A 27634-nucleotide genomic window follows, 5' to 3' on the forward strand; every position below is an offset into this window, starting at 1 on the left:
AAGCTAGTAAAATAACGTTATTTACCATTATACATTCTTTTATTAGAGAGCTGAAAATAGGTTTCATAGTCAGACAGCCCCTTTAAGTCTTCTTCTCCTGGTTGGATGTTTAGTACATAAAGGGTGGCTCTTCTGATGGATCTAAGTTCGAACAGAAACAGGGCCCAAAGATTTAGAGCTAATCAATTGCTGCTACTACTAAGTCATTTCTCTTAGAGAAGGATGACAGATAAAATATTTGGGATGTTATTAGATTACAGAATAGTCTAGGACAGGGTTGTCAAACTCAAATACGCAGTGGGCCAAAATGAAAAAATTGGACAAAGACGCGGGCCAACCATGATAATTATTGAAGCGCGAATGCCGCGGTGCTGGCACTGCTAGAGCAGCGTGCGTTGTTCCTGGCACTGTTAGTGGTGTGCGTCTCCCAGCCCTGTGCACTATAATAAATGACATCATATATTGCAATGACGTGATTAAACTCCAACCCATATAATGGCCAATCCTCAAAATTTGCCCAACATATTAGCCAGCCTTTCCAATAGTGCCCATATAGTAGCCAGTCCCCCAAGTTTCCCTCCCCAATAGTCTCTTTTATAGTAGCCATCCCTCCACAATAGTCTCTTTTATAGTAGCCAGCCCTCCCCCATAGTCTCTTATATAGTAGCCAGCCCTCCCCAACAATCTCATATACTAGCCATCCCTCCCCAATAGTCTAATGTAGTAGCCAGCCCTCCCCAATAGTCTCATATAGTAGCCAGCCCTCCCCCATAGTCTCTTATATAGTAGCCAGCCCTCCCCCATAGTCTCTTATATAGTAGCCAGCCCTCCCCCATAGTCCCTTATATAGTAGCCAGCCCTCCCCAATAGTCTCATATACTAGCCAGCCCTCCCCATAGTCTCTTATATAGTAGCCAGCCCTCCCCAATAGTCTCATATTGTAGCCAGCCCTCCCCAATAGACTCATATAGTAGCCAGCCCTCCCCCATAGTCTCATATATGGTAGTCAGCCCTCCCCATAGTCTCTTATATAGTAGCCAGCCCTCCCCAACAATCTCATATACTAGCCATCCCTCCCCAATAGTCTGATATAGTAGCCAGCCCTCCCCCATAGTCTCTGATATAGTAGCTAGCCCTCCCCCATAGTCTCTGATATAGTAGCTAGCCCTCCCCCATAGTCTCTTATATAGTAGCCAGCCCTCCCCCATAGTCTCTTATATAGTAGCCAGCCCTCCCCAATAGTCCCATATAGTAGCCATCCCTCCCCAATAGTCTTTTATAGTAGCCATCCCTCCACAATAGTCTCTTTTATAGTAGCCAGCCCTCCCCCATAGTCTCTTATATAGTAGCCAGCCCTCCCCAACAATCTCATATACTAGCCATCCCTCCCCAATAGTCTAATGTAGTAGCCAGCCCTCCCCAATAGTCTCATATAGTAGCCAGCCCTCCCCTATAGTCTCTTATATAGTAGCCAGCCTTCCCCAATAGTCTCATATACTAGCCAGCCCTCCCCATAGTCTCTTATATAGTAGCCAGCCCTCCCCAATAGTCTCATATAGTAGCCAGCCCTCCCAATAGTCTCTTATATAGTAGCCAGCCCTCCCCCATAGTGTCATATAGTAGCCAGTCCTCCCCCATAGTCTCTTATATTGTAGCCAGCCCTCCCCAATAGCCTCATATAGTAGCCAGCCCTCCCCCATAGTCTCTTATATAGTAGCCAGCCCTCCCCAATAGTCTCAAATAGTAGCCAGCACTCTCCCATAGTTTCTTACATAGTAGCCATGGTGGGCCAGATGTAACTAAAATTTTGAATTGCCTGGCGGGCCAAAAATAATGGCACCATGGGCCAGATTTGGCCCGCGGGCCGGAGTTTAACATGAGTGGTCTAGGATATACAGTAATAAAGAATGCATATATTATGTATAGATTGTTGGTGGGCCTTAAGAGTTATGTTGATTGAGGGGCCCAGAGCACCCTAGTCCTACACTGGCTGTGAAAATGGTTGTACTGCCACATGAGTTTTATATGCATAGTACAAAATATTACAGGTATCTAGGTATTGGGCACATTTTTTTTATCTTGCTGGCATAAATTCATCTGAAAAATGCCTAAATTGTTGTATTTTGTTTATCTAACCCCACAAATTTAAATTGAAAGCAATTGAAAAGCCATATGTACTTAAAATTATAAAATATGTACTTAAATATATAAAACATTAACTTGTCCCAGAAAAAACAAACACATCAACAGAAAGACTTTTTTGTAAAGCAGCAAATATACCAAATATTAAAAAAATACTATTAAATAATATATATATATATATATATATATATATATATATATATATATATATATATATATAGAATGAACTGCAAAAAATATTTAACAGAGAATTTATATTGCATAGTGAGCAGTGTAAACAAATACCACCCAAAAAGCTATAGTGTTTGGAAGGCAGAGATGTCCTGATCAGTAGTGGATTATAATAGGGGCGTTTTGGGCGGCAGCCCAGGGCCCTGAGCTCCTGGGGGGCCCATGACTACCCAAAAAGACTTGCTCCTGGCTACACTTCTGCCATGATTTTCAAAAAATCACTGTTTTTTAATGACAATTTTGCACAAATCAGGACATCATGACATTATCTATCCTGTACTATGAACGCCAGGCTAGTGCTGCCATAGTTACAGTGGGGTGGGGGGGGGGGGCCAGGCTTGGTGAACAGCCCGGGGCCTATGGTAAAGTTAATCCGCCCCTGGTCCTGATAGTCAAACTAAACATAATACTAGGAACTCTAAACGTGTGTTAGCCTGAACCAGAATAAATAACAACTGAAAATGTTACCTTGTGTTACAAATCTACTTAGTTTTTCACATGACGCTGTCCATATGAGTGATCGCACAGTACTGGCCCGAGAAGTATCACAAACCTGTTCTTTAAAACGTACTTGAGGTGACAATATTAAAACTGTTCAAAGTCTTCTCTGTACTGGGAAAAATGACTTTGGCAATCATGTCTCATTTTTCAGCCACCATAAATATTCATACAAATGTGCCTTCTGTCTCTTCTGCATTTGTGCCAAGTTCATGAGTTGCATTTAGTCAGAGTAAAGTGTGCAATAATTTCTGCTATTCAGATATACTTAGATCAGTGCTGCACTGATCCTCGGCAATCAGCTCCCACATTACTTGTCCAAATGATTGTTCATTAGTGTGTAGAATGCTCTTCATCATTGTGCCATTTACTGCTTTCAAGTCCTTACTAAATTTCAGATTTAGGTGTCTTTTTCTTAGCTGTGACAGAAGGATGGTCAAAGTTATGTTTTTGATAGGATGAATGCCAAATGCAATTTTCAGAGTTTCTGTTTCCAAGCTGTGATATTGTATCAATGGGATGGTTACAATAAAAAGCTAAACAGATTATATATTTCAAGCAGCAGATGGTCATATGACTTACAGCTGTGATGGACAAGCTTAGTCCCTTGGGTGTCGGGAAGAGTCACCTTGAAAAGTATCTCTATGTCTAAATAGCACATAGATATGAATATTCTTCTGCCTGAACCTGATTTAATATTGGGCTCACCTAGAAATGAAAAGGCTCAATCAGAAATCACGAGGCATTGTATCTACTGTATAATGGTCTCTGATTATCTCTATAGATTGGAATACAGTGCCCAGCTGAAAGATTTGCTGCATGGGAATATGGGGTGGAAACTGCTGGAACTCGAGAATGCCTGTATTCATACTACATTTGGGACTGTGTGTTTGCTGTATGCATTGGGAAATCTCCAAACACAAACAAAAAAAAATCCATTGACCACTAAAGAGAGACATTTAACCCTGTGCTTCTCAAACTGTGAGGTCACCCCCTAGTTGACGGTGAGGCACAGCTGGGGAGGCAGTTTTCAGAAAAGTGCCTAGAAGCTGCACTGTCTTGTCCTGGGCTACAGCTACCTCTGAATTCTCTGAACATTATTGACTCATGTTGTACTTATGTTAATCTTATACAGAGTTTAGGAGACAAATGAAGGGTAGATTGAACAATAGTTTTTATTTTTGCATGGACTTCCACTACAGATGGTGAGGCTCCAGCATCCTCCTGGTGAGTCTGATGAGGCCCAGGATTTATTTTGGTCTGTTAGATCAGGTTTCAGTAGAAAAAGTTTGAGAAATGCTGATTTAACAGATGGCGGCTCAAAGAGAAACACCCATTAGGCTTAATGATTGCAAACAGATACATGTATATTAATGTTGCTTTTTTGCATTTATGTTTTTTTACTTCCCTAGGTGAATATCCATTGTCATTGGCAGCATGCACAGGAAATAAAGAAATCACAAAGGTTCTGCTTTTGGAGTATAGCGCACCTCTTACTGCTAAAGATTCACTTGGTATATTTTTTTTTATTGTACTAAATTGGCATCCGTGACACTTTTAGGCCATGTTCACACTGTGTATTACAGCTGTCATTCTGTGACATGGCCATGTCACAGAACGGCCGCTGTCTGTGAAGTTTACCCCGGTACTGCAGTACTGGTCAGATGAACATCACTTCTTTCTAATTGGAATGCAGGCGCATTTGGGTGTGCCTGCTGTCCTATTAACCATAGGAGACAATGTAAAGTACGGCTGGAGCCGCACTTTACATTGTCTGCACAGTCAATTTTGTGCAGTCACTATTCAATGAATAGCGGCTGCACAAAATTGACATGTCAGTTTTCAGTGGGGCCGCATAGAATCCCGGCCGGAGTGTTTACACTTCGTCCAGGATTCCATAGAACACAATGCCATTTGACACTTTCAATAAATAGCGGACAGTGTTGCAAACTGCAACAGTGTCCATTATTTATTGAAATAATACATTGTGTGAACGTGGCCTTAGTCCTGTAAGGTTTCATTTCCTGTAAGGTTTAATTTCTACCTTACTATGTCTCTAATCAATCTTTGCTAGATCTCATCTTGGTAGCTTAGTATAGATATTGGTGCACACTTTGTGAATATTTGTATTGAACTTCTACTGTTTAAAAACATCCAATAATATTTAGTCAGATAGATAATGTATCTAGTATACTATGTGTTATTATATCATATACAATAACAAAAATACCAGAATGGGCTATTTTTGGACAAGATGAACAGTTCTCTAAAGATCCTATTACATGGGGCGATCAGCAGAAGCAAGCGAGCGCTCGATTGCTCCCTATTCCCTGATAGCTGCTGGCGCTATTACATGTGCCAACAGCGAGTGGGTAAGTGCATGGGGGGGGCCTGGGTAGCTGCAGGGTAGGGGGGATGGTAGCTCCCTGGGCAATCTTTAGATCATCTAGGGAGCTCATAGGAGATAGTGGAAGTCTGCTGCCGCTGCTCCTTTTTCACAGAGCGATGGCAGCAGATCGTTGTTATCAAGGTCGTTTGTCTACATCTAATACAAAGACTTATGCTCTAATGGCAGACACCAAAAATGTTATGTTTTCTTATCACATATTGGAGAATCAATAGAGAAGATCATTTTACAGAATACACCAATCTGTACTAGCATCCTTGACCAATTTTGTATCCGAAAGCCAGTATTTAGAGGAATTTCCACATTCCTTTGCTGTTCCTAATGATTAGGGGCTCTGGAATACTGTGGTCTCTTACTGCAGGACCCAACCGAGCATGGCTATCTCAGTAGCTATAGTATAGTAGCTATGAGGTCTATTACATGGAATGATTATTGGCTGATATTGCCCTGTGTAATTGCGAGTTCATTGCTTGATTATGACTTGCTAAAAGATCATTGTTCATCAGTCCCACATCTTCCCAAGTAATAGGTCATGTGCAGCAATAAATGATGTCAGAAAAGGGTCACATAAATGATCCAGCGATCATTCATGTGGCCCTCCCTGCAAAATATTAAAGCCTTGTGTGCAGATCTATGTGTTGTGTTGTAATAGGGCCCTTAGTTTGTTTACTCAGAGGTGTATCTTGCAGTTCAGAAGCCCCCATGAACTGCAGGGTCATAAAGGACCTCCTCCCCAACCACCACATCCACCTACCATGTAATGATAATGCCCCTACAATCTATTAAAAGTGACCGAGCTGCGGTACCAACCACAGCCACACATGTATAAATATATCTGTCATTAAAGTATGACCATTCCTGTAACAATGCCTCACCATGCTTCAAAAGCTAACTTTCTCCCTTATTACTGTGTTTATCTACTGTTTCCTAGTAGAGGAAACGGCAGGTTTAAGTTTCTCATTACAAGCGCCTATTGCTGGTACATTCATACCTGTGGATCAGGTACTAAAACATGACGACTGTTATTGCCATAATGAGGACAATAGGTGAAAGACAATAAATGCATTTTTACATTTCCACCTTTTAGGTAACACTGTGTTTCATACCCTGGTCCTGCAGCAGAACAAAGAGTTGGCCTGTCACATGTACGACTTGATCCTAAACCTTGTGCCACTCAAAGAGACTCTGTGTGCCGAGGATCTGGAAAATAATGATGGCTTTACTCCATTAAAGTTGGCAGCCAATGAGGGAAACATGGAAGTTAGTGCCTAAACTCTTCAATTATTCATCTGATCAACTATCCTAAATATGAGTATTGGCTGTTTTCCTACTTTAACTTTCAGAAATCCAATTTTCTTGTGAGACCATAAATAATGCAGTGTGCCGCCACATATGAGAGATGCGTGCAAGATGTTTGGAAGGGAAATTATCTCGACACTAAGGAACATTTAAAGATATTTATTTATAATTCAAAAACCATGCATTTTTCCTTTCTGTGATTTAATGGAAAATCTGTAGAAAAATATAGTGTAATTCCAAGTCCCCAATTTTACAGCCTTTCTACTCCCTAGTTTTATCTGCCACACTTGAAAATATTTCATAGGCTCATGGGGCATTGCTAGCAGCCAGAATTACCTATCAAGTAAAAGTCAGTGTATTAGTAAAACGATCACTTTCAGGACACCTTAATGTTCTCAAGTGCCCTTCTGTTAGTGTATGTGCTTTGTAGGACTGTGTAATTTGTGGCCTGTGCACCAGATTATAATAAATTCAGACATTGTTATTATCCAAGATAATATCAATTACATGGCTGAATTTTATTTTCTTTCATTTAGACTTAAAGTGGCAGCAGGTTCGGGCCAAGGTAACAGCCAGCTGCTCTTTACCTTAGGATTGCAGTGCTGTTCTTCTTATTCCTTTGGGGTCCGGTATTGTGACGCTTTTTGATAATTGCCAATATGCTAATCCGCTGGTTCAGAGTATTATGGGTGTTCCTCGTCTGCCTGGAGCACCCCCCTCGGCTGGCTTAGCCTGCTTCCTCCCTGCCCGCCTCATCTGCATATTCATATATGCATACTTAGGCCACTTGTTACAAGCTGCTTCCTGCACATGTGTGGTAACAAGCAGCCTAACTATGCATATATGAATATGCATAGTGGGCAGGTCGAGGGGGTGCTCTGGGCGGACAGGGAACGCTCAGAATGCTCCGAACCCACAGATTAGAGTATGGGCCATTATCAAAAAGCGGCACAATACCGGACCTCACAGGAATAAAATAAAAAGCACTGCAATCCTAAAGTAAAGAGCATCTGGCTTATATCAACAGGTTCACTGGCCCGAATCTGCTGATAGTGCCGCTTTAATATGTAATATAATATGACATGCAGTAAAACATAGCATCATTTTTAATCCTTAATTCTGTAAGAATCAGATAGAAACACTTTTCCATGCTTGTTCCTGAGTTCAGAGGAAAAGGCTGTACAGTATGGACCTATGGCCTCCCTAGGGGATGTATGTACAAGTTTAACTTGTATAGAGCCATACTCCTGAGGTCCACATGTGTAGGTACAAGATGTATGTGAGCACTGTGTGATATGATGATAATTGACACATTTAGTTACAATCTATTCCTCATCCTCTCTTTATTACTATATTCATCCCTGCAAACTTTGCATGTCCACAGTTGAAGTGCCTATAAATGGATTTTTTATATGTATCCGGCAAACAAGGAAACAGCAGGTTAATACTTCTAGATCTTTGCTTTTGGACATCATAGGGAATGTATCAAAACTGGTTGCACATGCCAACTGGACAAATTACCACCTAGCCACCACGGAGACAGCACTAACTCCAGAGGAGGTAGAGTTTGGGCATTTATAGTTGTCCCTGGGTATTTTAGAGGTGGCTATAGATTTGTAATTAACTTCTATTTAACCCTTTAAGAACCAAGACATAAAATATGCTGCAAAACCAGAAAAAAATTATTTGTGCTGTGAAATTGAAAATAAAACGCTTTTTTTTTTTTTTTTTTTTTTTTTTTTTGAGGAAGTTTTGTTTACGCCATTTGCCCTATGATAAATCTGATCTGTGATCTGTATTCTCTATTGATACCTTGCTTGCGTAAATGTGACTTTTTAATCCCTTTTTATTACAATTTTCTGTATTTGATGTGACTTGAAATCTGCAATTTTGCACTTTAGACTTTTTTTGCGGTAACATTGTTTACTGTGCATGATCAGGAATGTGATAATTTAATAGTTTGGGCGATTGCGCAAGTGGTGATGCCAAATATGTTTGTTTATTTATTTCCTTATTTCTATCACCAGTTGATTAGAAAGAAAACAAATTTCGCTGAAATACCCCTTTAATTCTCCTAGGATTAAGTGGGGGAACTATAATCTTCTCTGCTTTTCTTTTACATTAGTATTGATACACATCTGCCTAATGTGAATCAAGTTACTCAGAAAAAAACTTTTACCAGAAGCCAAACCAATCTTTATCGTGCACTTATTCTCCAACCCAAGCCATAACATTTATATTTTATTGATATGTATGCCCTCTCCATATAGATCTCCAAATTTTTCTGCCCTTACAGTATGAGTGTTCTCAATCCCTTCATTCCAGAGTTATAAACATTGATTTTCACAGACATAAATATGTCTGTTGCTTCTTCATATAGAGGCAACATCACCACTGCAGCTCATAGCATGACGTACGTCAGCTGAATAAATGGTTGTTAATGTCACATAGTCAACATATCAATTGATAGAAAGCATTTTGTTTGTTTTTAATGAGCAGTCAATTTACTACATTCGTGAAAGTACAATATACAGATTTACTGCTTAATATAATTTTTATTACAGATGTTCAGTTATCTAGTCAAGCGACAAAAGAAAGTATATTGGACAATAGGGACAATATCTTACAGCATATATGATTTGGCAAATATTGATACATGGATGACTGAAAAATCAGTTTTGGATATTATAACTACCAGCCAAAAGCCCCAGGTAAGTGCATCACACATACTTGGTTACATGAATATCTGTATTATTTTAATTGAATAAATTATGTATGGAACAAAAGAAAAGAGGGGAGAAATATGTCCACTTTTATGTTTGGCCCTGCACATTTTAGAACCAGACTGGCTGTACAGTTCCTCAAATGGTCGGTGACCTGCCGGATTGTGATGGGTCCCTTATGCTCCTGTCACGGTAGTCCTGAGTGGCAATTGACCCACCCGGACTATCGGTACCGCCACCCACAGAAAGGGAGAAAATAAGCTAGCTAGTTTGTATAGGTGCTAGAGCAGTGGAAAGGATGACTTGGTCCCGGTGATATAAAAATATAACAGCTTTACTGTACAGTCTCTCAATAGTACAAAACACTTTGGTAGCAAATAGATAAATCTTTACACGAACTATAGTGCTTGAATTTTTCTGTGCTGAGGGGGTACTTGGAGAAATAGAATAGAGCAAAGGTAGTTGTGGCGGCGCTTGAAGAGTTGGAAGTAGAGTTGCGTATAGAGGAGAGGAGTTTGTCAAGGGAGTCCCAACCCAATGTAGCAATTTACTCTGCCGGAACTTGAGAGAATACTTTGGAGTGAGAAGTTTACTTGTACCCATGTATAGACTATAGTCTGACCACCCTCTTCCCTACAGTGCCCAGTGACTTGTCCTCCTAGGGTGATACAAGCCCCAGCCTTGGTTACCTGGGTAAAGCTAAGTTTCCAAGCCTTCGCGGTTATCTGCACTGCGAGATAGGATATGTAGACCCTCTGGTAGCTTTGTCCTATCCAGGCTAGTTCCTCGTGTGTATCAGGATAGTGCCCTGCCTGGTTCACGGCGTGGGCTAGGTTGTTTCCAGACTCTTCTCCCTCTTGTAGTGTTTAGCACTGCATAGTAGATATAGGATAAATACTGAAAGAACTATGTATCTCTAGTTGCATCTGACCACACTTGTGTCTTTGACTCAACTACACCAGACTGAACTGTCCCAGACGAGGGTCCTGGCAGAGCCAGGCCCTGGCGTGGCTACAGCAGGGACATTTGCTCTGTGTGTCCTTCTGCCACAAGAATTTGGATCAGAACTGACGCTACACCTCCTCCCACCAAGTAACAACTTCCTACACGGGATTTGTTCTCTACCCTGTGAGTGGTGGAAAAGAATGTGTGCAAAAGAATGAAGAAAGATGATAGGCTAGAAGTAGAGAGCATCTCCTATAGGTCAGCAGACACACATGGTATACACAAAACAGTAACGCTTTCCTAGCTTCAGCTGTGCAATACATAAGAGAATACATATAAAATACTGATATCTTGTGGCAAAACCTTAAAGTGCGCTACATCACCCCTTAATCTAGAGAGAAACTTTTGCGACAGGTATACAAGAAAAAGAATACCTGTGGTGGGACACCACACCTGCACATTTAATTGTGAGAGAAAATGAGTCCTCTCCTCCAAAGCTCCGGCAGCAGAGAAATATATAATTTTATCATGGACAGCTCCTTTTAATAATTAGTTCCTGGGGGCTGACACAAGAGGGAGTATCTAGAAAAAGGTTTCCTTGTTAGGAAATGTCCACACTACGGAATCCAGGCGGATCACCTGCGTCGGTTTCCACAGCCCGCCCCTGCTCACGGCCGTGCGCATCTCTGCTAGTCCCATAGGCTTCATTCTATGGTTCAGCAGATTCCGCAGTCTGCTAAACAATGAGCAAGTGGCGGGTGGTCTACCAGGATTCCATAGTGTGGACATACCCTTATGGTAAATTGGACTGTTATTGCATCACATAGTTGCAAATACTTGTAGAAGTATTGTCTTGGCATATTTAAGCCCTCTTTAACTGCTCAAATTACTTAAATTGAACCAATGGCCATTAAATCAGGTGAAGATCTATACATAAAGCGCTATAAAGCCCCCAGCACTGTTTCAGAACATATAACTAAGGGCTATCAGCTTTCCTTATAGCCCTGTCGGTGCACAGGGGAAATGACAGGCCGAACCCTCCGTAATGCTGGAGGTTATGCCACTATGAGTCACCCCAGAGAGGCCATTTACCTGGCATGAAGCAAGACTGGTTCGAGTAAATGACCTCTAGAACTTGGCAGTTTGCCAAGATCTTAGTAAGAATTTTATAATCCTATTTTAACAATGAAATCTGTTTATAAGAACCACAATCTGAAGGGTCCTTATAAGAAAACTATACCAATACTTGGTGTATTTTGCTTTCAGTAGAAATCTAGCTTTATGTCATTCCTCTGTTTGCAAAGTGTACTTATGACTTTAGTCAGAAAAACTAAAATGAGAATCATTTTTCCCTCACCCACTAATATCATCCTATTAGTTCTGAGGACTCGGATTGTGCTCTCTATTATCCCTTTATTGCCTTATACTTTCACTAGCAACCAAGAGAAATGAACATTTGCTCTTTGCAAGTAATCTCATTCCATTATTTTCTCAGAATGCCCTTTATTGGCGATTTTTCACCCGCTACATGTTGACTTAAATGCTCACTGTCTGCAATTCATTGCAATTGTGTTTCTCTTCACACCTAATTGGTGTTTTCATTTCTCCACTACCTGTACTGTATGAGTAGTATAGGATTAAAATACTTTCCTGTAAGAGGATTAGCAATAGAAGAAATTTTACAAAAATTCACGCTTTATGCATATTTTCCTTTACCCGTTCCTAAGACACTATTAACTAAAGGATCCCAAATTCTCAAAAGGCGCAGAGCGAACATAAACGCGCATCATAAATATTTATTTTTTTAAATTGAAGTAAAACAGTTTGTGTCATCAATTATTCCAAGCTAAAAGGCATGCTAATGATATCCAAATGAATTAAATATGAATTTTAATATTACTTCAAAAATATGCAATTAACTAGTTCATAGTTAGAGGAAAGTGCAGTTGGAGGAAAGTACGCTGCAGTCCACAGCCCATAGACAGTCTGACTTTTCTGCCTAATTTCCTGTAACCTTGTTACATTAGCGGACACCTGATCATTATTTCCATTTGATGAGTTCAAGATTTACAACTCATTGCGAGAGATTTATAACTGCTGGAATAAAAAAAAGTGCAGTTATGCAAATTGTGCCATTTCTTTAGTATGTGTGCCATTCCTGACCAAGAGCGTAGAAGGTCACAAGAATTGGACATGGAATGTGGAGTATATCATTACAGGCAGACAAAGTTTCTTTTTCATAGGCTGCTCATTGAAATGTTTTTGCTAGTATGTGCATAAGATTTTTTGAGTTGAGCTTTATAATGCCCAAAATCTACTATAGGGTGAAACTAATATATTGTACAATAGCTTCACATTCCTTTCTTTATATTTTCTTTAGGTACGTAAACTTGTGGATGTTACTCCAGTCAAAGAACTGTTAAGTCAGAAATGGAAGTCATTTGGGTATAAGAGTTTTCTTGTTTGGATGCTCAGCTACCTCGCATACATGATGATATTCACTACCGTCAGTCTCTTCCGACCTTTAAAGCCCTTGCCACCTGGAGAGGGGGATAATATAACTGTGATGAAACAAAAGGCTCTTTGTGTAAGTTGTTAAGAATTTTGTTAAACTAATCATCACAAATTATTACATTAGAAGCCAAACTACTGAATAGAATAAATGCCTTTCCATATAACATAATCTGTTTTATGGTCTTTAAGGAATCCTATGAGAGTACACAAGACTTTGTGAGGCTGGCGGGGGAGATAATTACACTGTTTGGAGCAATCTTGATTCTTGTCAGTGAGGTATACTTCTAACTTTTTTTTTTTTTAATTGGCTATATATAGCAACTTCATTCCAAAGTCCTATGAAGCATAATTTTATGTTTTGCTTTTTTCTAGATCCCTTTGCTTATCAAAGTAGGTCTCAAAAAATACATTGGAAATGCATCAACTGGTGGCCCTTTCTCCTTATTAATGTACGGTAACACAGACTACCCAATATTCATGACAAATGAAAGACATTTTAGGAAAAGTGCATTACATCAATAGTTTTCATGGCATAAGTGAAGTCGCCAAAGCCATACCTTCAGTCAGGACCTGGTCAGTCACATGGCATTGGCTTCATCCAGCAGGGGAATGAAAATTGTGAGATGGCCTGTAAAGTATGGAGAGGGTTTGGCCTTAAAAGGGGTTGTCCAGCTAGGGAAAACTATATATAGATTGGTGCAGGTGAATATAAAATGATAAAAAGCTATGTCTACCTCCTCGCGCTCTTTCCCCTGGTGTCCTCCAACTGCGTCTCTATGTCCTTGCTGAATCCTCCTACCTCCATTTGCATGAGCGACTCGTGTCAGTGGTAACAGCCCTCTCAACCAATCACTCGGTGTGACGTTCTGTCTCAGTCAGTGATTGGCTGAGCAGGCTGTCACCACTAAGACGAGTCCATGTTAGGAGTGGAAGTGGCAGCATTCAGTGGGGAACTGGGGACGCTGGGGGAGCATGGAGAGGTAAGCATAGCTTTTTTAATGTTTTCTATATACCTACAATAATCTATTTTTAGAGGTATAACCCCTTTAATATGTGGCAATGTGTTGAGTAGTGCTGGTGTGCATTTCATTGATGATGAATTAGCTGCACTGCTGCTATGACAAGGGGGGCTTGAGTGGTGGTATGTATAGCATGTCACTGCCTATGTGACTGAACTATGGAGATGCTGGCCTCTTTATGAGGACACTTCTAAGTTTGCTGAGTTGCAATGTAGAAGTACTGACACCTTCCTATTGAGAGTCTACAATTTGATTACTGTGATTTTCCATCACTTGTTCGCTATTATTTGTTCAACATTCCATGCCACCTGTACCCACATATATCTGCAGAGGATCTGTCAGCACCCTACCAATCTGTTACACCATTCAAGTAAATGATGTAGGGATTTGGTATCTAGTTTTGTTTCAGTCTCTTTTCAGTTAAAGCTTGCTTTAGACTTTTACTTTTTTTTTTTAATTCAGCAATATAGCTAAAGTTCTGTGTGCTGTGTGATATTCTGGGTGGGTTAGTGCGTGACCAGCAGAAGGGGAAAGATTTGACTACTTTGTTAGTGGCCATGTGGCTTATGTGTTCCAGTTCTATAAAGTCAGTATACTAGTGGAAGCCAGAGGGAGAGGTTAGTCAGTAAAAATTGTCTATCTTCATGTGTACAGTAAAGGGGTAACTAGAACCCTAAGGGCCCTATTCCACCAGACGATTATAGTTCAGATTATCATTAAATCGTTCGAATCGAACCGATAATCGTTCGGTTGAAATGCAGTTAACAATTAACGACCAAACGAGAAATCGTTGATCGCTTTATAGGACCTGGACCTATTTTTATCGTTGCTCGTTCGCAAAACGTTCGCAAATCGTTCGCATTGAATAAGACGTCGTTTGGTCGTTCGCAATAGATACGAACGCAATAGCGAATAAATAGCGAAGAAGAAACAATCGCAATTACGATCATAAGTAACGATTATCGTTCCATGGAAATGAGTGAACGTTTTCAGGTCTTTCGCAATAGCGGTCGTTTTATCATTTGCATAATCGTTAACGATTAACAATCTCAATTGTCCGGTGGAATAGGGCCCTAATACACAATATTGTTATTGGCTTAGTGGCTGAACAGGCCAGTATCACCCAGTGGTAAGCTGACAGGCAAATCATCATTCCTTAACTGAACACTTTGTTCTGACTTGCTAAAAATATCTCACCATGTAAAATATGTGGCTGACGAAAGATGGAAGCAAAGGGGCCATGATAGTTCATGCAACTCTTCATAGTTCTAGTTGAAGTGGCCTATATAACGTTGGTTTGTGTGAAGAGTAGGTTGCACTGGGTGGAGTACTGTTATACATATACTACAGTATTGCTGCTTTGGCAAGTTATTAGATGAAGGTGAAACCGTCTTTTGAGAGGTGGCACAGCAGTGGTCCCTCTCTTCTTTCCCAATAATGGCCCTGAGTAGTAGCTTTTCTCTGTGAACAGCGTTGCAATGTTGTTTTGCTGTGCCAACTATTTAGAGCGTTTTCTGCATAGCTTGCTGTGGTGCCAGCTTTACATATAAAAGAAACATTTTACTCTGATCATCAAGGAGCATCTTGTTGTTTCAAGCAAAGCAAGCAGTATGTATCATCTTCCATATGCCCAGACTTACCCTTTCTACTCTTCACATTCACAGCAATGAAATGGAAATTCACACAACTCCTTTGTCTTTCAATAGGATTGAAACTATTAACCCCAATAAAGAGCACAGTCTCTGCCAGCATCCACAATCCATTTGATTATTATGTTATTCCAAAGGAACGCAAATCTTTTTGCCTATAAATATGTCAGAATGACAAGCTGTCTAGCACATTGTCATTGTGGCAAGTTACCATCAGCAGGGCTTAATAGTCTCCAGACTGACAGACTATCTTTTGAATAGGCAGCCTAGGGGTTGCTCTGGTAACACGCAGGTCTTTAGGCCTTTGTCTATTAGATTCATTTATTTCTATCGATTTTGATTAATTTACGCAGCAATACTGATATTGCAACATGTAGTGAACAATTAAGAATGCATCAAATACATCAATCTTCTGTCAATTGCTGTATATTGTGCTGTGTGATTCTTGCAGAGTCATCTACCAGTCCACTAACTAAGATGGTGTTTTTCCACAGGGTGGGATATTCGCTGTTAATTTTCTCTGCAGCAATATTGAGACTTTTAGGACATGAGGGAGAAGCGATTCCACTTTCTCTGGCTCTAATAATTGGATGGTGCAATTCAATCTACTTTGCCAGAGGATTTAAAATGCTGGGCCAATTTTCCATAATGATTCAGAAGGTTAGAAGCCTGCATATGTAATACACACAGAGCAGAAAGGAACGAATGTCACTGTAGTTTTCCTGCAAATAAACCATGAGAAAAGGTTCAAGATTGTACAATCTACATAGTCTTTATACAATACACATGAAGGCCACATTCACACAATGTATTTTTTTATTAAATAACAGTTGTTGCAAGTTTGCAAAAACGGCCATTGTTTAATCACAACGGCTGACCGCATCAACCTCTATGGAATTGGGAGGAATGTATACACACTGTATACACTCCGGACGGGATTCCATTCGGCTGCAAAGAAAACTCACATATATTTTCTGTGGCCACTATTCGTTGAACAGCAGCCGCACAAAATAGACTGTGCAGACAATGTGAGGTATGGCTCCGGCTGTACTTTACATTATATGCTATGGCTAATTGGAGTGCAGGCACACCCGAATGTGCCCATATTCCAATTCAAAAGAAGTGATGTTAACCTGGCCGATACTGCAATACATGTCGGGTTGAACATCTCAGACAGCAGACGTTCTGTAACACGGCCTCGTCACAGTGCGGCCACTGATTTGCCATGTGTGAACATGGCCAAAATGTGTAGAAGCATCTTAGCACCTCAGTTCACACTAGTAAATAAGGGCATTAGGTCTTTATATTTTACTAATCTTGTCTTTAGACAGTTTGGCTTCTTTTTAGTAAAAGTTTTTGTTTGTTACAATGATCATTGGTATAATTTGCTCACTGTTATAAAAAAAAATGTTGGAAACAAAAAGAATTTGCATATGCAAGGTGTGAATGGATGAGTTAACATACTGTTAAGAGTAACATATATGGAACCCTGCTAAAGGTCCCATGAAGAAAGTCAGCTTAGCTTAGATTGACCCAATTCCTTAACAATGTGAATACAGGTAGATAAATAGATAGATAGATTAAAGATGCACAAATCTTGAGGAATGCTCAGGTCTGTCCGAACCCAAGCATGCCATGCAGCATTTAATTCCTAGTGGCTCCATGTTTTCCAGGACTCCTTAGAGCTGCATCCAATTTCTGAAGCCATCGGTAATCAAATGGTAATCACATGTATAGGAAGGTTATGAGTCTCTCTACAAGACAAATCTTACTTGCTGATATGTCCCTATAGCTCATGGGGCGCAGAGGATGAAAGTATGTCTTTTTTCTTCATCTTCTGTGCCATTTCTGTGCAGTTAGTAGTTAAATCAAAGGATAGTGAGGCGGTTTGGTGGACTTATACCCCCAGTGGACTTATACCCCCCAAACTGCCCCTGGCTGCCTCCCCTTCTAATGAGTATCAGCAGAAGATGCCAGATCAGTGCACTGGAGGCAGTAGTCCTTCCCCCAGTGCACTAAACCGCCTTACAAGCCTTGGGATTTAACTACAGGTACATAAGGTAAAGGGATTAACTTGCATTTGTTTTACATTATTCTAAGATACAAGAATAAATAGATCTGGACACAATAAAAAGTACAATAAGTGGCAAGATACACTTTCTTCCTTCTAAGTTGCAAAATCAAACCCAAACTGGAGACAGAAGTAGTGCTGTTTTTAGAAGAAAGCAACCATGTTTTTCTAATCCTGGAAAACTCCTTCATTTGCAGCAATACCACACACAATCTAGGGAAAAGGGTGTTTCTCTAATCCTGGATAACCCCTAATTTTGATAAAACCAGACCAGTTTACTGTACTGTACAGTATTTATTGAGTTAGAGTGCAGTTTGGTATGAACTAAGTAACACAACTTAGGTAATCATACACACACAAGATGGTGAAAGTAGAAAAGTATTTGTGTGTTCTTGAGACCTCCATAGGATGGATGTGATTAAATGAGCAAAACCAGATATCCTTAGCTTCCAAAATAAGTGTCTATAATTTTAACTTTCTACCCCAATTTAGTAGACCAACTACTAAGACCACAAATAATAATTTATAAATAATAATAATAATAATTTATTCGAATAGCACCATCAGATTCTGCAGCACTTTTTTTTACACACAATACAGGGGTTACATTTACGTATTGCAAAATTAAATGATTACAATAAATATAAATACAAAGGGAGTAAGAGGCCTGCTCGCAAGAATATACAGACTAGGAGGACTGTGGGTGACATGAGGCAACAAGTGCTTTATTTGCCGATGGTCCAGCCATTGTACATAGAATCAGAAAGTGCCTATGAGTGTTGGCTGAGCAGTCACATGCCAATGTCTGAGTACAGGTAGAACGTAAAAAGTACTTGGAACCATCGGAGATATAGAGTAGAATGTGAGGGGACAGCAGAAGGGGAAGGAAGTTTAGGGGATGTTATAAGTATGCCTGAAGAGGAGTTTTTAGAGCCCGCTTGAAGCTGTAAGTGTTGGGTATGAGTCTGAGGTCTGAGTTTTGGAGACTGGAGGGAGTAGTTCTGATTTTGGAAGATGTTAGTGTAAGATCACTAGCAAAATGTAGAGCACGGGTAAGATGATAGGTGGAGGTGAGAGAGGAGATGTATGGAGGGCAGAACTGTAGAGAGATTTATGGGTGAGGGTGAGGAGCTTGAACTGAATTCTGGACTTAAAGGTAGTGCGGCGCTAAACAATTATTCACAAAATAACACACATTACAAAGTTATACAACTTTGTAATGTATGTTATGTATGTGAATGGCCCCCTTCCCCGTGTTTCCCCCCACCCAAGCTAGACCCAGAAGTGTGGTGCATAATACTTACCGCATCTCGTGTCTACTCCCGTCCGCCATCTTTGGACAATGACGTCGTCTTCGGGAGGCCGGCCAAACTGCTCTATCCATCCCTCATGCCGGCCCCCCTCTGCCGCGTCATCAGCAGCTCAGCCACGATTGGCTGAGCATAACTGTGCTCAGCCAATTGCGGCTGAGCACAGTTATGACGCGACACGAGATGAGGTGAGTATTATGCACCACACTTATGGGTCTAGTGTGGGTGGGGGGAAACATGGGGAAGGGGGCCATTCACATACATAACATACATTACAAAGTTGTATAACTTTGTAATGTGTGTTATTTTGTGAATAATTGTTTAGCGCCGCACTACCCCTTTAATGAGTAACCAGCGCAGTGACTGGCACAGAGGGGAGATGTCAGTGTAATGGCTGGAGAGGAATAGGAGTCTGGCTGCTGCATTCAGGATAGACTGGAGAGGGGAGAGCTTAGAAAAAGGAAGACTGATTAGTAGGAAGTTACAGTAGTCAAGGCAAGAATGGATCAGGGCCACAGGAAGAGTCTGAGCTGTGTCAATGGTAAGAAAATAGCTGCTCTATAAAGTAAAATAATCTGCTGAACATTCATGAGGATGTAACATTTTACATCTCCTGAACAATTGACTTAGGAAATAGACAAGTCTTCCCTCCATATCAGTAAATCTCCTTACAGTTTAAAGCCCTAAAACTTATTTTTTTTCTTAGTCAACTACTAAGGCTAATCCAGTTGTGAAAGGGTGTTTGTTCTGCACTGAAGTTTTCTGGCACAATCTTAAAGTTTTACATCTTTTTTTCCTCACAGATAATCTTTGTGGATCTTCTGTGTTGGTTTTGCTTAGTGTTCATTATTATAATCGGATTTAGCTCAGGTAAGGGATGACTGGCTTTATACATTATTTCAATGCAAAAGCTTGGTATTTACTTTATTATTTCACTTATGACAGAGTAAAGAGAAAGTATAACAGAAAAACTATAAGGTTAAATATCTATACAGTGGCCTATATAATCTGATACAGATATCGGGAAGTAATTTTCCACATTTAAATCTTAACACACCATTGACACCTGATTGTCAAACACATGCTGAACTGGTAGATATGAGATGTGTGATGCTAGATGTTTTTCTAGATTATTAAATCTAATTTATGGGAGTATTCTAGACCCAGAATGGGGGGAGGGGGGGTGTTCATGTTATTTTTGTCCTTAGAGATCAAAAAATATTTTTGATCACTGAACGTTAGACTACAGAAATTCACTTAATTTACCTCTACTAAGTAGCTCTTATATTCTAGACCTCACATACCATGTTTCCCCGAAAATAAGACAGCACCATATATCAATTTTTTGTTTCCAAAGAGGCTCTCTGTCTTATTTTCGGGGAATGTCTTATTTCTCGGGAGCAACCCGTGAGGGAGACGGAGGGGTGAGCGGCACGGGTGGGAGAGGAGGACTGAGCGGCACAGGAGGGAGAGGAGGGGTGAGAGGCACGGGAGAGAGATGGAGGGCTGAGCGGCATGGGAGGGAGACGGAAGGCTAAACTGCACGGGAGGAGGGAGAAGGGTGGGCGGCCTTACTTTCAGGGGGTGCCTTACTTTCAGGGTGGGGGAGATTAGTTGGGGTCTCTTATTTAAGGAGGATGGATCGGATATACATCTAATACAGCCAAAGCCAGATTTTATGGTTACTAAGGAGCTGTCTGATCATTAACATTTCACTTTGCCTGTGCATAATAAATTACATATTTTTTTATCATGTACTACTGATTAATGCAAACACATTAATGGATATGAAAGCGCAAGCTTCTATGAACAGTACAGAGTGTTGTTAGATTTTTTTTTTTCATGGTCATCAAAAACATTACATTGATTTGGCATTCTGAACATATATATTATATTATCATATATTAGTTCTAAAATCTGGAATTTGTAAACTGCCCTCTCATTCATACACACAAGATCTATATCATGTAGATAAATAACCATAGGCTTGTTGTAATTTTGTTTACTCCACAGCATTTTATATTATATACCAGACAATAGAACCTGAGTCTAAGCCTCTTCTCAATGACTTTTCTATGATGTTGTATCATGCCATTGAAATGATGATGGGATTGACTGACTTGCAAATTCCTACAGACACATCTTACCCTCTGTTATATATTGCATACTCAGGGTACATGGTTTTTGTCTACTTTCTATTGCTAAACATGCTCATTGCAATGATGGAAAACACGTACTGGAGAATAGCACAAGAAAGAGAAGAATTATGGAAAATACAGGTATATGTACTCCTGATTTCTGGTCGCTCATTCTTCAACCTCAATAGTCACTGAATCATATCTAAAAACATTTTCTCCTTAAGACTTAGGCTATGTTCACACTATGTTTTGTAAAAAACACAGCTGTATTTAATACTAATGGCCGTAGTTGCGCAAACAATGGCTGTTATTTGCAAAATTTATTTCTGTTTATGCAACTACGGCCGTTAATATGAAACGCGGTCTTATAGTGTAATAGTACAAAGTAAAAGCCATGCTCATATGCTTATCAGAAATACTGCAGATTTATCACCATTAGTTCAACACCTTTAAAATTTAATGCATTTCAGATCCTTCTGGCCCTTAGTCTTGGCTCAGCCTGAAGTACATTGGCTTCGGTGGTCCTGTGTAAAATGTGCTGTGGGGGATATATAAATGAAGCCAAAATTTGAGGTTTCCTTCAGTGTCTTGTGGGCCTTCCTATGGCTGCATTCATGTGTTCCAGGCAGCCTTATGCTGCACCCAAATTTTTTATCCACCAATAATCAAATGCAGAGACTTTGGGTTTTGACTAACCTGAACGTACTTGAAGTTTGCACAACCCTACTTTTCGTCCACCACCCTCATGTACACGTCATTTTGCAGCACTCATTATATGGGCCTGCTGCGTTGTTCAGTACAGAAAAATAAATATACTGTGGTGCCTTGGATTACGAGCATAATTTGTTCCAGGACCGTGCTTGTAATCCAAATCCACTCTTACACCAAGCAAATTTTCCCATAAGAAATCATAGAAATGCAGAAAAATGGTTCCACACCCCAAAAATAATGATTCTTTTTATTCTGAATAACATGTAAAACAAATGAAACAAACATTTAGAAACAACTAAATATGTCATATAATAAGTTACTGTATAGTAATGGAGAGGATGGGAAACACAACGGCGGACAGAGACTACAGGGAATGAGCGGGGCTGATGTGGGCACATAAATACAGCGCACTCTGTTCGTGGAGAGAGGGGTGACAGCTATGAAGAGATTACCTCCACAGTCCTGTCCCATGATGCATTCCCCAGCCTGAAGTGGATATGCTATGATTTGGAAGGTGAGGGAGACTTCCTGGGTCATAGTACAGGGCTGTAGACCCCACTATGCAGACCATACCCCTCCCCACTCGCACTCCCACTCAGTACAGGGAGCTCTTAAATCAAAGCAATGCTCTTACACCAAGTCACAATTTTGAAAAACTGAGCTCTTCTTGCAAAACGCTCTCAATCCAAGTTACTCTTAAACCAAGGTACCACTGTATATGATCATCAGCTACATTCAGTCAATGAAATGAATGAAGCCGCTAAAGTGTGCTACGGTATACATCAGCATCCCTTTTTTTTGACAGGTTGCTGAGGTATAGCTGGAACATACAGTAATAACACTATGAAAACACAGTGTTACATTCTTATTTCATAACACTTTAAAGGGTCACTTTGGAGACACAAGAATAAAGTTTTTTTTATTTTTTAGCCAATACATTGCTTTCACACAGTTATATTTTTTTCTATTAAAACTATGTTTTTTTTTTTAAAAAGGTCCCCCTCTGCTGCCGCGAACCTGCAACCTCTACAGAACCACTAGCAGCACGAGGTGTGATTGCAATCACCGCTTGCTGTAGAGAGGCTGCCACACACAGCGATCATTTTGGGCAGCCAACAGACCCCCCCCCCCTACAGTGGCTACTGTTTATAAGAATATACAGTACATGGGAAGAACGGGACCCTGCTGTGTGTAGTGATATGCAGCAGTTCTTGATCAGAGCCTGGCAGTTCCCAACACAAATGTTGGTGGCAGCAAAGGGGCCTGTTTTGTTTCTTACTGTGGAAGTTGAAAGAAGCCTTTTAGGCCAAAAATTTTTATTTAAAGTTGCTTTCATGCTAGTCAGAAATAAGGGTTACATTACCAAAATTTCCGGTTTTACTGGAAAATTTGACTTCTGCAGAATTCTTCTGAGGTGATACTGAAATGTCTCTCTGATTTGCACAGAGGGTGTAATTTAGAAATCCCACAAATTTTACAATTTTTAATCATTTCATATTTTAGGTTGCTGCAACCATTCTGCTGATAGAACGCCACGTTCCAAGATTTCTGAAAGTAAGGACTGGAATACCTGGGAGCTCATTGGGATTAGATGATAATAAGTGGTACATTGGGTGAGCATTTTTGTTTAAATTTTTCCGATTTCCATAATATTTACTGTGATTTGAAATATAGTTAAAAACTTTTAGCAAGCAATTTCTAAATGTAAATGACTCTTCCTAAATTCACCTTGGTAAGTATAATTTAAATCACTATGGGGGAGATTTATCAAACTGGTGTAAAGTAGAACTGGCTCAGTTACCCCTAGCAACTAGAGATGAGCGAATTTTCCAAAGTTCGGGTTCGTATGAACCTGAACTGTTGGCTTCTGATTCCCGATGTCTGCAGCCTCCGTAAACAGAGTGGATACAGCGTAAGGACCGCCTGGAAAACTGGGATACAGACATTGGCATAGCCTGTATCCCAGTTTTCCAGGCGGTCCTTACGCTGTATCCACCTGATTACGGAGGCTGCAGACAGCGGGAATCAGAAGCCGATAGTTCAGGTTCATACGAACCCGAACTTCGGTAAATTCGGTCATCTCTACTAGCAACCAATCAGATTCCACTTTTCTTTTCTCACAAATTCTTTGGAAAATGAAAGGTGGAATCTGATTGGTTGCCAGGGGAAACTGAGCCAATTTTACTTTACACCAGTCCACTCTTCATTTTGGTTGAAAAATAATTACCAAAAAGACTGATAGATACTGTGTGTGAACATAGCCTCAGTGACCTGTGTTTTCTATACGTATATGCATGCAGCTCACTCTATAGACAGCTAATTTACGTACATAAAGATCAATGTCTACGGCTTGCCCTGCTGCTCATACTTCACTGGCACCAAGTTTTCCACCTGATCACCATATTTTAAGCATTGTACATTTTAAGGCTTTGTTCAGATGTAGTATGAGAGTAGCATTTTTCTTATTTTTTGCTTACACTTATTATCGTGTTATACCAAAGGTCTTTATTAAAATGTTGCTTCTACAATCTCTACAATATGTTGTGAGAGCTTTTTTTTTCTCTTCACACTTTGATGGAAATTTATCAAGGGCTTTGGGCCTATCTTTAGGGAAATAAATGGATTTTTACCTATTTTTGGTCTAAGTTCTATACAGTATATTAACCAGTATTCGACAGGCAAATACTTTTTAGATGACTTTATTTTAATCTGCCTGTTTTGAGTATTCAACCAAAGTTCAAATAATTCGGGATTAGGGACTAATTTATCATTTGCGACTTTTTAAAAAGTCGCACAAACAGGTGCAGACTTATGTCTGGTCAGTACCAAGTGAATATGCTTGCTCAATTTTTGTGCCTTTTTTGCAACTTTTTACTTTTTGATAAATCAGTCGCAAGATATTCGAAAAAAATATACTTCAATCCTTATACGAATAGTCACACAAATTTGACTTCTTAGTAAATGTCCCCCTTAGTGTATGATCCTCCCTTGTTGTTACGCATTAATATGACTTAACAGATAAATAAATATAATACTTAATCTCAGAACAACCCTTTTAAATTGCTGCTATTTCTTTTATAATTCTCATTTTATTAAAGTTTTCATATTAAAGGAGAAGTCCGGCAAATTTTTTTATTAATGTATTGTATTTCCCCCCCAAAAGTTATACAAATCACCAATATACACTTATTACAGGAAATGCTTATAAAGTGCTTTTTTCCCTGCACTTACTACTGCATCAAGGCTTCACTTTCTGGATAACATGGTGATGTCACGACCCGACTACCAGAGCTGTGCGGGCTGTGGCTGCTGGAGAGGATGATGGCAGGGGGACACTGAGGGACACAGAGCACTGGGGGGACACTGAGCACCCCCTGCCATCATCCTCTCCAGCAGCCACAGCCGCACAGCTCTGGGAGTCGGGTCGTGACATCTCCATTTTATCCAGGAAGTGAAGCCTTTGATGCAGTAGTAAGTGCAGGGAAAAAAGCTCTTTATAAGCATTTCCTGTAATAAGTGTATATTGGTGATTTGTATAACTTTTGGGGGGCAATATAATACTTTAATAAAAATTTTCGCTGGACTTCTCCTTTAAGGCTGGGTTCACACTACGTATATTTCAGTCCGTATTGTGGTCCTCATATTGCAACCAAAACAAGGAGTGGATTAAAAACACAGAAAGGATCTGTTCACACAATGTTGAAATTGAGTGGATGGCCGCCATTTAATGGCAAATATTTGTGTTATTGTAAAACAACGGCTGTTGTATTGAAATAATGGCAGTTATTTACTGTTATATGGCGGCCATCCACTCAATTTCAACATTGTGTGAACAGATCCTTTCTGTGTGTTTTAATCCACTCCTGGTTTTGGTTGCAATATGAGGACCACAATACTGACTGAAATATACGTAGTGTGAACCCAGCCTCAAGAATTATTACAATGCAACCCTAACATGGGGATATGTCTGATACATAGTTTCTCCTTCATTCTTCAGTCTTTATGTATCACTTCTTACATGTACTTAATTCTCCTATTGCCCATATTAAAGGCTAGGTTCACACTGTGTTTTCACTGCATTTTTATGGTGTTCAGCACTCAAAACAAAAATGCAAATACAAATTATTGACACAATCTTCTCTCTTATGCTATTATTCTTCTTTTAGGGTTGAAGAAATATTAAATGAGAATATGTCTGAAAAAATGAAACACCCAATGGTGCTTTGTAAGAAATCTATGATATGCTGGGACAAGATTAGAAGAAATATTTCACTCATTATCAGCATGAACGATACATCCGAAATAACTGTACTATAAACCACTTAGCTACAATGACAAGTTGTTCTCAGTCTTGATATGTATAAACACAATGGGGCATGTTGCCTAAGTTCAGTGTACCAGTACTATAATGTGTAAAAAAAGAAAATTGGGGCCAAAAGTTTATTTTTTTTTAACTGATCTAAAGTGTATACCCCCATTCACAATCAAGCCAATCTAGCTTATTTTGACCAATATTAACAGTTATACCCCTTATACTTAGAATGTGATCAAGGAACAAGAGGCTCTATAGCAGTACAGAGTTTCTTAGCTGCCTTGCACTCTTAGGCTGGGTTCACACTACGTATATTTCAGTCAGTATTGTGGTCCTCATATTGCAACCAAAACCAGGAGTGGATTGAAAACACAGAAAGGCTCTGTTCACACAATGTTGAAATTGTGTGGATGGCCGCCATTTAATTGCAAATATTTGCTGTTATTTTAAAACAACGGCTGTTATATTGAAATAATGGCAGTTATTAATTGTTATATGGCGCCCATCCACTCGATTTCAACATTGTGTGAACAGAGCCTTTCTGTGTTTTTAATCCACTCCTGGTTTTGGTTGCAATATGAGGACCACAATACTGACTGCAATATACGTAGTGTGAACCCAGCCCTAGGCTAAATTAACACATCCATAGACTTGCGAACAGACTATGGACACACGTTCGTATGTGGGCGCATGCATTGCGGGCAGTGACGGATAACACATCTACGGGCGTGTGAATGTAGCCTTGGGCTGTTACCATTAGGCTGTCTGTTGATTTCAACATCTAAAAAGGAAATATTTGCTAATCATTGTAAATTATATACATTCAAAATCAACTGCAAGTTAAAGCATTCATAATGTGTGCGTAGATTTAATTATTTGGAATTACATATTTCTGTGGAATGATAACAAAATATACAATGGAATAAAAACTGGACACACTCACATTCTGTTTTAATGGAGCGTGGCCCTCACAATGACAACTTCTGTTTAGCATTTTATTACATTGTAAAAATTGCCAACAGAAAAAGTATTCCAGGAAAAAGAAAGTAGAAAGAACATAGATGTAAGCTATTACATTATGTCTGAATGTCTATTATATTTAGAAAAAAATAGTATTTTTATTATATATGAGATGTATAATCTATCAATATCATGTACATTTAGGATGTTTTTTGGTAATGAATAATTATATGCTCTTTCCAATGTGTAATTCCTTCCAAAGTTATAAACAATTGAAGGTTTGCAGATTAATAATTGAATTTTGTCTCCTTCCTTGTACGTAAACTATTTTTCTAAAATAAATTTGTGTTTGCCAATGGTGTATAATCATCGGTCTTTTGAATGTAAGAGTGTAATCCATCTCAGACATTCCTTATAAATACAGTTTACCTCAAGAGACTCTATTCACACTCCTTTGTTTCTGCTTGTTACTTCTTGGCCAAAAGTTCCTCGCCACCAGGGGGGACCTATATCGACTTTAGGTGGGCACTGTTGTTTCGTAGCCAGTGTAGTTCCTAACATATTTGTAAAGTACTTCATTTACCAAAATTGACTTCTTAACCAAGGAAACAGCTGTAAAGTCTTGGCCACTAGGGCTTAATAATTAGGGCTTATTTCTTTGCAATCTGCTGTGCACTGCCTGTTGTCAGGGGAAATGTGTCTCTA

General features: G+C 39.7%; 1 protein-coding gene across 1 annotated transcript in view; it reads left to right on the forward strand.

The window, feature by feature from the left end:
* Positions 1 to 26224, forward strand: part of LOC138794893 (transient receptor potential cation channel subfamily V member 5-like) — a 70098-nt gene extending 43874 nt beyond the window's left edge. Inside the window, exons 6-16 of the mRNA XM_069973823.1 lie at positions 4284 to 4385; positions 6366 to 6538; positions 9142 to 9288; positions 12626 to 12832; positions 12949 to 13035; positions 13132 to 13208; positions 15922 to 16087; positions 19612 to 19678; positions 20822 to 21087; positions 23161 to 23270; positions 25824 to 26224. Of these exons, the coding sequence (XP_069829924.1) occupies positions 4284 to 4385; positions 6366 to 6538; positions 9142 to 9288; positions 12626 to 12832; positions 12949 to 13035; positions 13132 to 13208; positions 15922 to 16087; positions 19612 to 19678; positions 20822 to 21087; positions 23161 to 23270; positions 25824 to 25974 (1553 nt within the window). The 3' untranslated portion in view covers positions 25975 to 26224. The remainder of the gene's footprint in view (positions 1 to 4283; positions 4386 to 6365; positions 6539 to 9141; positions 9289 to 12625; positions 12833 to 12948; positions 13036 to 13131; positions 13209 to 15921; positions 16088 to 19611; positions 19679 to 20821; positions 21088 to 23160; positions 23271 to 25823) is intronic.
* Positions 26225 to 27634: the final 1410 nt, after the last annotated feature.

This window comes from Dendropsophus ebraccatus, chromosome 6 (assembly GCF_027789765.1).
Source record: "Dendropsophus ebraccatus isolate aDenEbr1 chromosome 6, aDenEbr1.pat, whole genome shotgun sequence".
In the NCBI taxonomy this organism is placed as follows: Eukaryota; Metazoa; Chordata; class Amphibia; order Anura; family Hylidae; genus Dendropsophus; species Dendropsophus ebraccatus.